At 36.7% G+C, this 13499-nt stretch overlaps 2 protein-coding genes across 6 annotated transcripts in view; both read right to left on the bottom strand.

Annotated features, from left to right (window-relative positions):
* The window catches only part of SUGT1 (SGT1 homolog, MIS12 kinetochore complex assembly cochaperone), a 61468-nt gene extending 60319 nt beyond the window's left edge, over nt 1–1149 (bottom strand). Inside the window, exons 1-2 of the mRNA XM_074299204.1 lie at nt 920–1149; nt 754–811 (exon numbers count right to left, since the gene is read on the bottom strand). Coding sequence (XP_074155305.1) covers nt 754–811; nt 920–951 — 90 coding nt within the window. The 5' untranslated portion in view covers nt 952–1149. The remainder of the gene's footprint in view (nt 1–753; nt 812–919) is intronic.
* Nucleotides 1150–3500: 2351 nt separating this feature from the next.
* Nucleotides 3501–13499, bottom strand: part of ELF1 (E74 like ETS transcription factor 1) — a 110163-nt gene continuing 100164 nt past the window's right edge. For all 5 annotated transcript variants that reach the window (XM_074299199.1, XM_074299200.1, XM_074299201.1 and 2 more), the window contains one exon: nt 3501–5945. In XM_074299199.1, the coding sequence (XP_074155300.1) occupies nt 5333–5945 (613 nt within the window). In that variant the 3' untranslated portion in view covers nt 3501–5332. The remainder of the gene's footprint in view (nt 5946–13499) is intronic.

The following is a 13499-nucleotide window of genomic DNA, read 5'->3' as shown; positions in this document are numbered from 1 at the left end:
TAGCTCATAATTCATTAAGTATTTCCAGCCTCACAGAATTCTTTCCTCTCGATTTTCTAAGGGAGAAGTATACTTTCACAAAGAAAACGACTCAAAAAAAAAATCAAGTGATGCACATTCAAGAATGCAAGTCTCCCGATTCCTTGTCTAGATCCTTTCCCTCTCTGGTGTTTCTCATCCCCTCGAACTCCACGGAGGCAGACAGGGAAATGTGAAACTTTCTCCATCCCGTCTGATTTGCACAGAGTGCGCACTAAATAATAGCGAATGAATTAATACTCATTCCTCACTTAAAATCATGCGACTCAGCCATTTAGCAGAAAAACCTAAGCAACTTATTTTCCCCACAAAACTAAAACGAGGCTGTCCTATCAGTAAAGGTTTCTGCTTGTTTTGATTTTTTTCTCTTTCAATCAGGAAATAAGGGAGAGGGACGTTGTATGCAGTGACTTTCTAAAAACGCATGAGGATGAGCCAAAGTACAACTGCGGGTTTCCAAAGCACGGGGTGGGGACGGGAGGAGCGGTCTCCCCCTTTAACCCCCGGCGCCCTGCATAGCGTACAGCCAACAAGTTACCGACTAAGCACCAGCTCTGCGCCAAGGGAGGCCCCCAAGTCCGTCGCAGTCTGTTTTCTGCTCCGCAGCGCCGAGATGACTTTCTCCTGACACCTGTCAGCGGGGGAGGGGAACGGGTTGGGAAGGGGCAGGGGACGGAGACAGGACGCTCAGCCTGTCACCCCGGCTTCTCTCACCTCGACGGCCGCCTGGGGGTCTTCGTCGATCTGCCCGTCCGACAGGAGCGGGAACAACCTGCCGGGGAGACAATCACGTCAGCGGCGGTTACCAGAGCGGGGGCAAGAAAAAAGGGGGCAGAGCCGAGGCTAGGGACAGAACCCCCGGGGGTCCGGAACCACTTACCCGGACGCCGTTGCAGGTCTCGCTGCCGCCATACTTCGCGCTGTCGCTGCAGCTGCCCGGGGTGGGGGGGAAACTTCTGGAGAAACACCCAGCGAGCTTCCGTCCGGAGCAGCCAGTGAGGAGAAGAGCTACCGTCAGGGGTAGTAGGGAAAAAGGGAGCAAGCGCGGGGGCTGACGGGAACCCGGAGGACTAGAAGCATTGGCGGGGTCCCGCCTCCCGCCATGTTACTAAGGCAACCCACTGCGCTACCCACGCTCTCCGGCGCCAGCCTCGCCTGGCTCCTAGCACCACCCCTCCCCTCCCCCACCCCTGCCCCCGAGATTTTCGGAAAGTCCCTTCTGGAATTGTAGCGAATATACGAGAAGCCAGCCGGCTCCTCCTAGGAATCTGAGGTCAAAGGCTATAAACTTGTCAGAAATCAACAAGCACATAAAAAAATAGTATAAATTATTACTAGTTAGGCGCAGAATAGAAAATTAGAAGTACAAGTTTTGTCATCTTGTTACAAAGGGGGTGAGAATGAGCTATCGGGGAGAAGGGCAGAAGAGGCACATGGTTAGTGCAGCTGTGATTGGACCAATCTGATCATTGATTTTAATTGATGTTTAAATGCGGGCAGAACCACACCTATCCTATAATTCCATCTACTCAAATACACCAAAATACACTCAAATACACAAAAACTGTGTAGCAATGTGCTGTCCTGGCTTAATAATAACCGCAAAGAAACGGAGTTCCTAACAAATGAAAAAAGGCTGAATATTTGGTGAAAGGATTGTTATTTAGCGCCCGTAAGAAAAACAAGTTCAAATCAATCTTACTTTTGACACATCTGGATAATTCAGTAGATATTAAATGCCTACTACATGCAAACTATGTAGTCATTATTACCAATAGGCACCTTATATTTTATCAGAAATAATATATACATGAATAACTGTAAAATGTACACAAATGAGTATTTTGGGGGGAGTTAAGTAAATACTTGTGGGCAGCAGATCAATGCCAGCTGATTGGCTATCGTCATTCAGGAAAGGTCTTTTACGGAAGGGGACTGAAACTAAGCTTTGATGGGAGTTAATAATTCTAAGTGAAAAGATGGATTGGAACCTTTGAAGATTGAGTGTGAAAAAAACCAAGGGGAATGAAGGAGGAAATAAGTATTTAGCGGCTGCTGTGTGCCAGATACTTTACAAATAATCATTCATCTGAATCTCACAACTCTGTAAGGTAGAAGCATTTATAATTCCCATTCTCCCGTGTTAGATTTGTCTGGGGTCGCACAGCTGGCTAGTATGGGAGGAGAAGGAAAAAAGGCCGTGACAGATACAACGGCCCACAGACACACAGGTAGTAGCCAGGAAGGGTAGTTTCCCACTGAAATATAGCAGCGAGCCCAAGAAGCTATAAGAGGACACATGCTTCTTCCGGCCTGAGCCGCCGTCCTTACGTAACGGCGCACGGAACGCGCTGGGATACCGACTGGCCGCGTCACGTCACCATGCCACAATCTCGAATTTTCCCGGGCAACAAGCCCGAGAGTGGCTGCACATCCTAGACCTGACGGAATAGAGGCAGTGGGAGCTGTGACTTCCGGGTATTGAGTGTGATGCTTCCGGTTTCCTCAGCGCCTGTTACCTGCCCGGCAGGGACGGTGGGCTGAAGTCCAGCTTCCGTTTCTTAGCACCGAGCAGTTTCCTGCTCTTTCTGACTTTCCGGAGACTTGGAGCAGTCAATAGCTAGTCCCTCGCTTTTTAACGGGGAGAAAAGGGAAATAAAAATAAAATAGCAGGGGCAAAGGGGATCCGACCCTGGAGTGGAAACAGGGACCGTTAGCTTGGAATGCTGAGGATTTTGAGTCCAGACCAATTTTGGCTGACCTCGAACAACAAGGTTTTATACCTAAACTGGGAGAGAGGGAAGGCTTTACGACCCTATTCCTCTCCAAGTCGATGATGCAACGTTCCAGGGCGGAGCTCCGGGGGCTGTTTAAAAGTAGGACTCTCGCTCTCGGAGCCACCTGCGAAGGGGCGTGTGCCTGTGGTGGGGCTTGGAGAGCTTTTTACCCTTTGGATTTGCAATAAGAATCCTTAGGTTTGAATCCCCGAAGAGATTTCATTTGTTTTAGACTGGTTCATCTGGTAAAGGGGCAGAAAGATGATCTTTAATTCCTTTGCTTACTGCACTAGGGCACCTTTATCATTCTGACTGCCACGGTAAGGCAGGACGTTCTTACACATCTTTACAATTGTTAATGTTCAGCAAAGATCAGGTTGCCCATCAAAGGCAGCCTATGCTCTAGTCAATCTCTAACGATTCCACTAATCCACTGATCAGACTCTGACAAAACCAACAGTTACATAGGGGGGAAAAATCTACATTTAATATCGATGTGCAAGATTTGGAATCTTAAAATGTCCAATTTAAAGTGTCCAATTGGAAAATGGTTAAAAAAAGTTATGGTATATGAATGTGATGGAATACTATTTTGCTGAACGAAATGAAGGGTATGATTTTAGCGAGGGGCAAACATTTAGATAGCCTTAAAAAGCAGACTACTTACTGTTGGGTAAAAAGGCATTTTCATCATGAGAAGTTTTATTTCACTATCCAGAAAGATTGATTTCATTCATTCAAGTATTTACACACCTTTATGATTAACAAAATATTCTGCTTAAAAGCTTACTGTATATAGATCTTATATTAGAAACATTCTCCAGTGTACAATATTTAGAAATAAATATCCTGCCCTAAAAACAGACAAGAATACTTGAACTTTTCACATGATTTATTCAGTAATAAACCAATTAAAGTACAAAAAATTTAGGAATTTCAAAATTTTTAAATGTGTCCTTAAATACAAATTCACTCTATAATAATATGAATACATAACATTAGGCCTCTAAACATAATGATTTTTCATCTATAAAAATCTCTATACTAGGAAATAAATTTGCTGAAAACTTAATTTTTTTTCTTGTGAAATTAAATGTACAATATTTACAGTTGAAAAGTATTCTAAAACTACTCCATCTTCAAAAGCCTGGATATGTATGCATTTGTGTGTGTGTGCATTTGAGCATGTGTGTATATATACACATATATGTATACAAATCCCACTCCCACCCCCATCACCCCCATCTTTATTACATAAAGATGATAAAGAACAGAAAGATTAAATTTTTATAAGCTATTGACAAGTGAGCCAGATTGGCTCAAAGATAAAATTTTTCAATAAAATTTAAGTAGGCACTTAAAAAATGTACCCTCTCCTCATTCAGACTACTAGTGTGTGTGTGTGTGTGTGTGTGTGTGTGTGTGTGTGTGTGTGTATAACACACACACATAAGACACATATATCATTTAGTAAATCATAGCCAACATTTACTAAATGTCACTTGGAAGTCTATAAGAAGTTAATGAATCTCCAAAATATCTAAGTAAAAGATAGATAGATTAGATAGATATTTGGCAAAAAAAAAAAAAAAAAAATGCTGATCAAGAACTACTCTTAAATGTTTTTTCCTCAGGTGGAATTTATTTACAACAACTTGATGTTTTAAATGGTGAAATAAAATGTTTAGTATGAGTATTAAAATCAAGAGTATTTTAGAACTAAAGGACCTAGAGCCCAACTTGATAACATATTAACAGATAATAGCAATTTTTTTCATCTTATGGGAGTATGGAAATTACATCATTTGAGAACTGGCCAGAATCTTAAAGATCTCCTAATTATTCACATGAGGAAACTGAAATTAATTGATGTAGTCAAGATCACATAGAAAGTTTAAGTCCAAACTAAACCATTCCAGCACTGCTCTAGGTTGCCCCTACGAAGCAACATAGATTTAAGACTGCTTAAGGTTTTGAGTTTTTTTTCCTCCATTTTACATTTTGCACACCAAATTTTTTGTTATACAGTGTTACAATGGGAAGCAGATGGGCAACAGAAATAAATTTTTAAAATATATGAGATAAGTCACTTGATATTTGCTATTGTTAAGCTTGAAGTGGAATGAACATAGTTTCTACATAAACTGTTGCCTTATATTTAACTAATATATTTACATTGGAAACAGAAAAGCTACCATAATGTAGAATCAAAAAGAGGGTTTTGGTTTTGTTTTTGTTTTTAAGATACACTATAGCAACTGGACAAAGATCTGAAAAGAAAGCCTTCATAATATAAAATGCATGTTCCTTCATGCTTTAATTCTAAAATATGTCCTTGGAGCAGGTGCAGATTTTTTTTAAACATTTAACAGAAAAGCAAAACTAAGTTTTGACTAATAATTAATTATCAAAATTACAGTGCTCTGTAACATTTGCTTCAGAATCAAATCCTTTATACACAACGAAAAAATATTGCAGTAATTTTTTTAAAATCATCCATAATTTTGTTTGGTATGTTAATAAGAATGGGACTCCAAATGTTCACTGTCTCTTCTCACAGTCACATGGGGTGGGAATCCATTAGAACTTGACACCATCACTACAATGGGCTGTGACTGCAGCTCAATATTCTGCTCTGGTTCAAGGTCTTCTATCCTGTTATCTTCTGCCTCCTGTTTTATCATTTCTTGTATAACAGTTTCTTTTGTGTCCTGCGCCTTGATCACTGAAGTGATCACAGTGCCTGGTGGGTGAGCAACCAGCTGTGAATTTCGAGGGGAAAAGGTCACCACAGGAGTAGTAGCACTGAAGGAAGGAGATGAAGTCACACTGACTGTCCCATTGCAAAGGGTCTGGACATTGCTAGTAAGAACATGGGCAGGACTGAAAACAATTGATGAAGGAGGAGAACCTGGCTTTGTGGATTGCAGTACGACATTTTCTTTCAGGACAGTCATAGGTTGTGATGATGGAATGGCTTGTAAAATAAATTTCTGAGACCCAGTTCCTGATGCTGGATCTGTGCTGGCTATGACTGTTGTAAGTGGCACTGTCTGGAGTGTGACTGTATGTAACTGCTGATTCCCAGGAGAAACCACCACAGGAACTTGGGTAGGAGTCTGGAGAGTCCTGTTGAAATTCCAAAACAGAAACAAGAACAATGACAACACATCCAGACATCTTTAATGTGTTTTAAGATGAAAAATTATGATGACCTGACATTCTTTTTAAATGTCATTCTTTGGCAGGAATAAGTTAGTTGCATGACCAGTGTGGCCCACACCCCGATATGAAGACACCTATTAAGACTATAAAATATAGAAAACTTGAGAAAACTTAAGTGGTGATTGTTTTCATTAAAAATATGTTTTCCACTTTATAATTCCTAAATGTCTTTTAAGTTCCACTCCCATAGCTACAATCTAAATGCAGGTCCTCATCCTCACTGTCCTATGCTTGAACTATTGCAATAAGCCTTCTGGTTGATTGCCATGCAGAGTGTTTCCTCTCTGGATCCTCCTTTCACAATGTTATCAGGTCACCTTCCCACTCTCACCCCCACCAAATCAAACTCCCATTACTTTCTAGGAGGAAATGTCAAGTCTTCTGTTTGGAAGCTAAAGTTCTTTACAGCATGGCCCCTTCCTATCTACTTCTCTAGTTTTGTTAAAAGGTACATCATTAAATTAGATACAAGCTGCAAAGACAACTTTTATTTAGCCAGTTGTGAAGATGATGTGATTGTTAATTCAAGTAGTTAACCACTAAGCTACATTAAATTGTATTTAAATTAAATTGTATTTAAGATTTCTAGGCTTTTTTTATATGTGGGTATGGGTAACTTTCAAATTTTCAAATATTACAGATATTAGGTATGTCTATTTGATAAAAGTGAAAAAAGGAAGAGCAGCATCCAAAGAGAATACAATATAGTAGTTTGCTACACTGTAGCAAATGATTTTAGCAAGTTTCTAATCCATGACTTACTTTATTATTTAGTAATAATAGTAATATTGATTAACAAACATTTACATAGCATTTTTAAAATATGCCAGGTACTTTGCTAAGGACTTTACAATTATCTCATCTGATCCTCATCACAATCCTGGGGGGGCAGGTGCTATTATCTTCACTTTGCAAATGAGCAAATGGAGAAAATAGAAGATAAGTAATTTGTCCAACATTGCACAGCTACTAAGTGCCTAGATTGAATTTATGTTACTAACTCCTGGTCTGGCATGCTATCCATTGGACCATTAGCTGACTCACTGCTACTATTTCAAGGACACTTTCCCCAAGGCACTTCCTAGTGTCTTTTTGTCCCCGAGGAACATTGCACTAAATTTTAGTATCTGAAAAATGGCTTGTTTTAACAGCATTATGTCCATTATTATGTGTTGTGATATCTCATTTATATTATTTATTGCTGTAAACATTTTCTAATTTAGTTCTATTTATTTTAGTTAAAATGAAAGTTGTGAATCTGTAATCCTCTACCAGCTCTGTTACTTACTGGGTGACACTGACCAAATTAGTCTGGGACCCTAAGTTTCTTCTATTATTTAAAGTAGAGACTGAACTAGATCAGGGGATCTTAACCTTTTTTTGTATCATGCACCACACCTTTGGAAATCTAGGGAATATATGACCCTATTTCTAAATAATGTTTGTTTGCTTTTTTAATAAATGGAGATGTGCTACATTTCACTCAGAAGTTAATGAAAATAAAGATGTAACTTTTTTTTTTAATCAATCCAAGTTCAAAGTCTCTCTGAAATATCTCCATGTATCTCCTTAAAGGGAGTCTGGACTCCATCTTCTCAGGGTTCTCCCAACTGTAAGTTCGTGATTCTATGATATGGATTTATTTTGGAATGGACAAAGTATATAGAAGAACAAAGATAGGGGAGTAAATGACAGGTTGAAGTGGAAGGATTCAAAAAGTGTTATCTCAAAGCCTGCAATGGTTCATCTGAAACAGTGGTTGGATATCAAAAGGAACTCAAAAGCAATCACTAATTGATATTGATTACAGCTGCACCTGCATCTTCCTACAATGCACCAGAAGCAGTATCCACTGTCACCATCTTTGCATTTTAATCTGGTGTCCCTCAAACCAGGACGATAAGTCAGGAGAAAAGCAAGCCATGTGGGATCTCAAAGTTACAAAGTCTCATTCAAGTGGTCAAATAGTCTCTGCTTTATGATCTCCAATGACAATTTATTCCTTCTCTTTACCTCTCTTCCAGTATTTCTGCCATTTCTACTTCTTAATTAATCTTTTCAGATGGCAATATTTTCACATTATTTGAAAATTACTTCTGTACCAGCGCCTTAAAATTCACAAAAAAATCTTTACATCTCCTTAATCTTATAAAAGCCTTCCTTTGACTCTCCTATCAAGCTAACATGCTATATTTAGGTTCTCTCTTACCAAACTTCTTGCTAAAATAAGACTATAATAAATATTCATTAAAATGTTTTTTGCAGTTGCAAAAAGTTCCAAGCTTTATGCTTATCCAATTACAGAATGGGTCAAGTAAGTAGTAAAGTGGATAGCGTGCCAGAATCTGGAAGACTGTCCAAATTCAAATCTGGCCTCAAATTTACCAGCTATGTGATACCAGACAAGTCACATAACCTTTTTGCCTCAGTTTTCTCATCTGTAAAATAAGTGGGAGAAATACACAGCAAACCACTCCAGTATCTATGCCAAGAAAACCCCAAATAGTATCATAAAGAGTCTGTCAAATGGGTCTGAAAAATAGGGAATAGCTGAACAAATTATAGGATACAAACATAAGAAAATATTACAGGTTCAAGTAAGTGGAATGGAATAAGAGTATGGACCCTGAAATAAGGAGAATCTGAATTCAAATCAGGTCTTACATAATTGACACTTAACTAGCTGTGTGACCCTGGGGGCAAGTCACTTAATCTAAATTTTTCTCACAAAGAAAAATAAAATATTGTGTCCTGAAGAATAACAATATGAGAAATTCAGAGAAATATGAGAAGATCTGTAAGAATAAAAAAAGACAACCTAAGAGGATATACTTAAAATACCTACAAGTAAATGAGGATAACACTAAAATACAAAACAATTCAGAGCAAATACAATGATCAGTGTGCACTCTGGATGATAATGAATGGGAGAACACCTTTTTTCTACACAACAGTGATGGTGCACAAAGTGCAGAATTTTGTCCACTTCCTTAATTAGGCTGAGGGTAAGAAGCAGAGAGATGAGTGGAAAAAAACAAAAAAATTATTTATTGGAAAGCAATTATTTAAAAATGCACAAAACATTTTTAAATATGAACTATTCTCAATTGTTGCTCTTCCCAACTCACCAACCTCCTTATCTTCTCAAATCTCCTAACAATGCTTTTTCTTGAACTACTTTCTCAAATTATTAATTACATAATTGTTTCCAAATCTATAGACCTGTTCTCATTTTTTATTCTTCTTAGTTTATCTGCAGCTTGACAGTATTAATTGCAGTTTTGGATGTATTCATCTCCTCTGTTTTGCAAAAGGTGGTTCTCTCTTGATTTTCCTTCTTTAACTATTCCATTCTCTTCTCTTTGCCTTCACATCATAAAAAATGTGCTAGCAGTATAATGCCTCTTGTTGAAGTATAAAAGTATATGTTGAAGCATAAACATTAGCATATTACTATAGAAAGTATACTAAGAGTAGAAAGTATACATCAACTAGTTTTAGATACCCATTATTGTATTGGGCTGTAATAATTATTACATATATGTTATACATATATATATATATATATATATAAATTACAGTATGTATAATAATTACAGTAACTGTTATTTGTAAGAATATCTGCCCCCAAACTAAATGGTCCTAATAGTAATAATGAGATTTTTGGATCTACTTCTAAGAATGTTCTGATGTTCACATTTGTGAGCTGTCACTTTTTGCTACTATTTTATCAGGTTCCTAAAGCTCAAATGATGCCTCTGTAAAAGTCATTTTCTCCCTCCTCTGTGGGTTCAGAAACCAGGACTAATATTTTTGGAATTGAGAAATATATAAAATAAAAGCAAAAAAAGTAATAAGATTTCAAAGGGCTATCCTATAACTAATATATCTGAGCTTTAGTTATATTTTCCCCCATTTTAAAAAATAAAAAGACACTTTTTCCCTCAAAAAATTCAATCAACTTTTAACTCTGCTGTGTTCAAGGGGTTTCTAATGAATGCTGGGAACAAAAAGAAAAATAACAATCTTAACAGTACCCTATCTTCAAGAATGGTATCAAAAACAAAACAAAACAAAACAAACAAAACAAAAACACAAACAAACAAACAACAACAACAAAAAACAAAACAAAACAAAAAAATTTCTATAGTACCTAAAGATTTACATCCAGGAAGGTACTTAGTGCATTATTATCACGATCATTTTAGATAGAAAGTTTGGCTCAATGATATTAGGCAGTTTGTGATTGTAGGAGTAAATGGCAGGAAGTCAAACCTAGCTCCCTAATTAAAAATTGGGAGCCCTCTTCAATTGTTCTTCTACCTCTCTAAACCCACCCCCTTTTTTTCTTAATTGTCTATTCCAGATAGCTGAGGTTGTTCATCTGGATAGTTAAAATTTAACAACAGATAGTATCCTGAGATTTCATTATTTGCAGTGAGTTATCCAACTCTTGCATAATAAACCAAATGGAAATGGTGGGGGAAAAAACTCAAAACACTACGAAGAAGCCCAAACTGGTGGTGATAAATGGGGGAGGTATGCAGGGAGAAAGCAGAAAATATGGGAAAGCCTTTGGAGGAGAAGCTGCAGGTTGGGGGCAACCAACATGAACCAAAAAGTAGGGAAGCTATTAAAGGGCTTTCTCTTTATTTTTGTTTTCGCAATCACCATTTTCTATTTGCTGTCTTAGGCTTTTCATATGAGTTATTAGAGCATTTTGAGATGGAAAGAGAATAAGGATGGATGATTCTAGAATTCAGTAAGAAAAAGCAACAAACTACAGTACTGACTTAATCCTCAATTGTAATCAAAATTTGTAATAAGTAATATTAACAAACAACATTTCATCTGGAATATAATTCAAATGCTGTCCCCTAAAACCTTAATTCTACATCTAAAAGAAATAAGACCCATCAACCCTTCCCCCTGCCAGCTGTTACTACCCTTAGGAAATTAATAATGTATTAAATATATTACTGTAATTCACCTTAAATTTCGGTTGGAGCTATTCTAACTTTATACAGCTATATAAATCTGTTAAGACGCGTTTTTGTCTAATATATAGAATTTGTCTAATATGTCTCCAGAAAGATAAAACAGAACCACATAATGGAAAAGGAAATGGAAATGGATAAATAAATCAGTTTTCAAGTTATAATTTATCCAAACTAGAAGAATATCTTTGAAACTTAAGCTAGTTAAGCCAAAGAAAATATTGCTTCATATAAATAGGAAATTCTGCATTCATTACCTTTAAAAAACTAAAAATCATAAATGTGCTTTAAAATAAGATGACAAAGTTAAATCATAAGTTAACAAATGACACATCCACAATGGGGTAGAGAAATTAAAATATTCTTCACACTTGGAGTTGATATTCTAGCAAGATTATATCAGACTGAGGATAACCCAATATGACAATTATGTTATTCTGACTTGTGACACAGAATTTTACTCTCATACTCATTGTGATATTCCATTCTATAACTTAATCATCTTTTTCAAAAGTGGAAGTTACTCTCAAGGTGTAGGAAAACACTTTTATTATGCCCAAAAGGAGAATGGAAAAAATAGAAAACAAAGTGATTGTGGGCACTGTATCCCCCTAAAAAACACAAACATTTCCACAGGTTCAGAATGCCAAGAGGTGAAAGTGAGAGAACAACAGACACTCACTAACAAATCAATTTCAAAAAATTAAAGGAAGAAAGGTAGTGACAAATGAGTACTCCAAAATAAGGATTAAAAATTTTCATTCTGTTCAACTAAATCTAAGGAATCTAACTTTTTCTTCCCTTCTTCAAAGAATTAAATTAGTTCCCCAGTATCCAAAGTTTAAAAATGTATTATTCATAGTGAGGTTTAAATTTCTTTCAATATTTTAATAATATACTAGAAGTTTTTTATTCAGTCAATCAATAAGCATGAATTAAGTATATATTGTGAGGTAGTCACTAAGGAATAAAAATACAAAATTCAAACAGTTTATATGTCTATTGTTTATCAAACATATCCTTGCTCAAAAATTGTTTATTAAAATGAGTCTAGGGGCAGCTAGGTGGCGCATTGGATAGAGCACCAGCCCTGAAGTCAGGAGGACCTGAGTTCAAATGTGGTCTCAGACACTTAACACTTCCTGGTGTGTGACCCTGGGCAAGTCATTTAAGTCAATTGCCTTAGCAAAAAAAAAAAAAAAAAAAAAAAAATCTAAAAATAGAATTCTTATGTAGTTATGTAGATGTCATTCACCCACAAGTCTACACTTGAAATTAGTTTGAATTAAATATTCATTCTATAAATCTAATGTTTATAGATTTGAAATGCTCTGAAACCTTCAAGTGTGGGAATCTAAAATCTTTGTATAAAATAATTCAAAAAAGAAAAATCCAACCATTTAACAGTTATCTTTGGACTCATAATTAATTAATGACATAAAATTTTATAACAATTGAAACAAAATAACACTAAAAGATTCAATTTGTTTTATCTTTTCTACTTCTCTTCATTCCCCAAATCCAGGAACATCACACTGTTTCAGTTATTTATACAAAAGTAAATAGAAATGGACTTTCTGTCACTGTGCTAGTTCATATCTGGAGTGTGATGGTAAATCTTTTATATATTTAACATTTTTCTTTTTTTTTTTTTCCAATTCCTATTGAATAATTAACAGTCCACCTTAAATGGATGCAACATAATGCAATGTTGGTAACCAGCCTCTAGTTATAAGACCATCTAAGACTATCTGAACCATTTAGCAGTACTATGATAGTATCTCTCCTTCAAGAAAGATCACCTTGGAAACCGAAAAGGTCCTAATAAGGAAAATTTATAAGACACTGATTTCTTCCCCCCACCCAACCAACTCTTCATGACCCCATTTTAGAGTTTTCTTGGCAAAGCCTTTGAGTGGTTTGCCCTTTCCTTCTCCAGATCATGACAGATGGAGAAACTGAGGCAAGCAGGAGAAAGTGACTTGTCCGGGATCATATAGTTAGTGTCTGAAAATCAGTCTTCCTGTCTCCAGACCTTAGTACTTCATCCACTTTACAACCTAGCTGACCAAAATTAAGCTACTTACCCAATGTCAAAGAGCTAAGTGTTTAATTTAGCTTGTTTGTTAAACAAGACTATATTTGCACTCAAGCCATTCCTGATTCCAGGACCCAGGCTCTTTCTACTGAGCAACTCAGCTGTTTATAGGGCTTTAAAAGCCTATTTTGTGTGATCCTTACCAGTTCTGTCTAATGCAAAGAAAAGCTCCTAAGCTTTATATATGGATTTTTATGTATTTGCATCACAACTAGTTCAATCCAAGTATAAAAATTTGTACTAAAAGGAATAGATAAATCAATAAATTAAAAAGGGAAAAATCATGTAATCAAACATACTGATATTTTTGATAGGCTGAGCAGGTATTTAGGATATTGTACCTATCTCCTTCCCTCCCACCCC

The sequence above is a fragment of the Sminthopsis crassicaudata genome, chromosome 3 (genome assembly GCF_048593235.1).
Source record: "Sminthopsis crassicaudata isolate SCR6 chromosome 3, ASM4859323v1, whole genome shotgun sequence".
Lineage (NCBI taxonomy): Eukaryota > Metazoa > Chordata > Mammalia > Dasyuromorphia > Dasyuridae > Sminthopsis > Sminthopsis crassicaudata.
The sequence above is the reverse complement of the archived record's forward strand: the minus strand, read 5'-3'. Positions and strand labels throughout refer to the sequence as shown.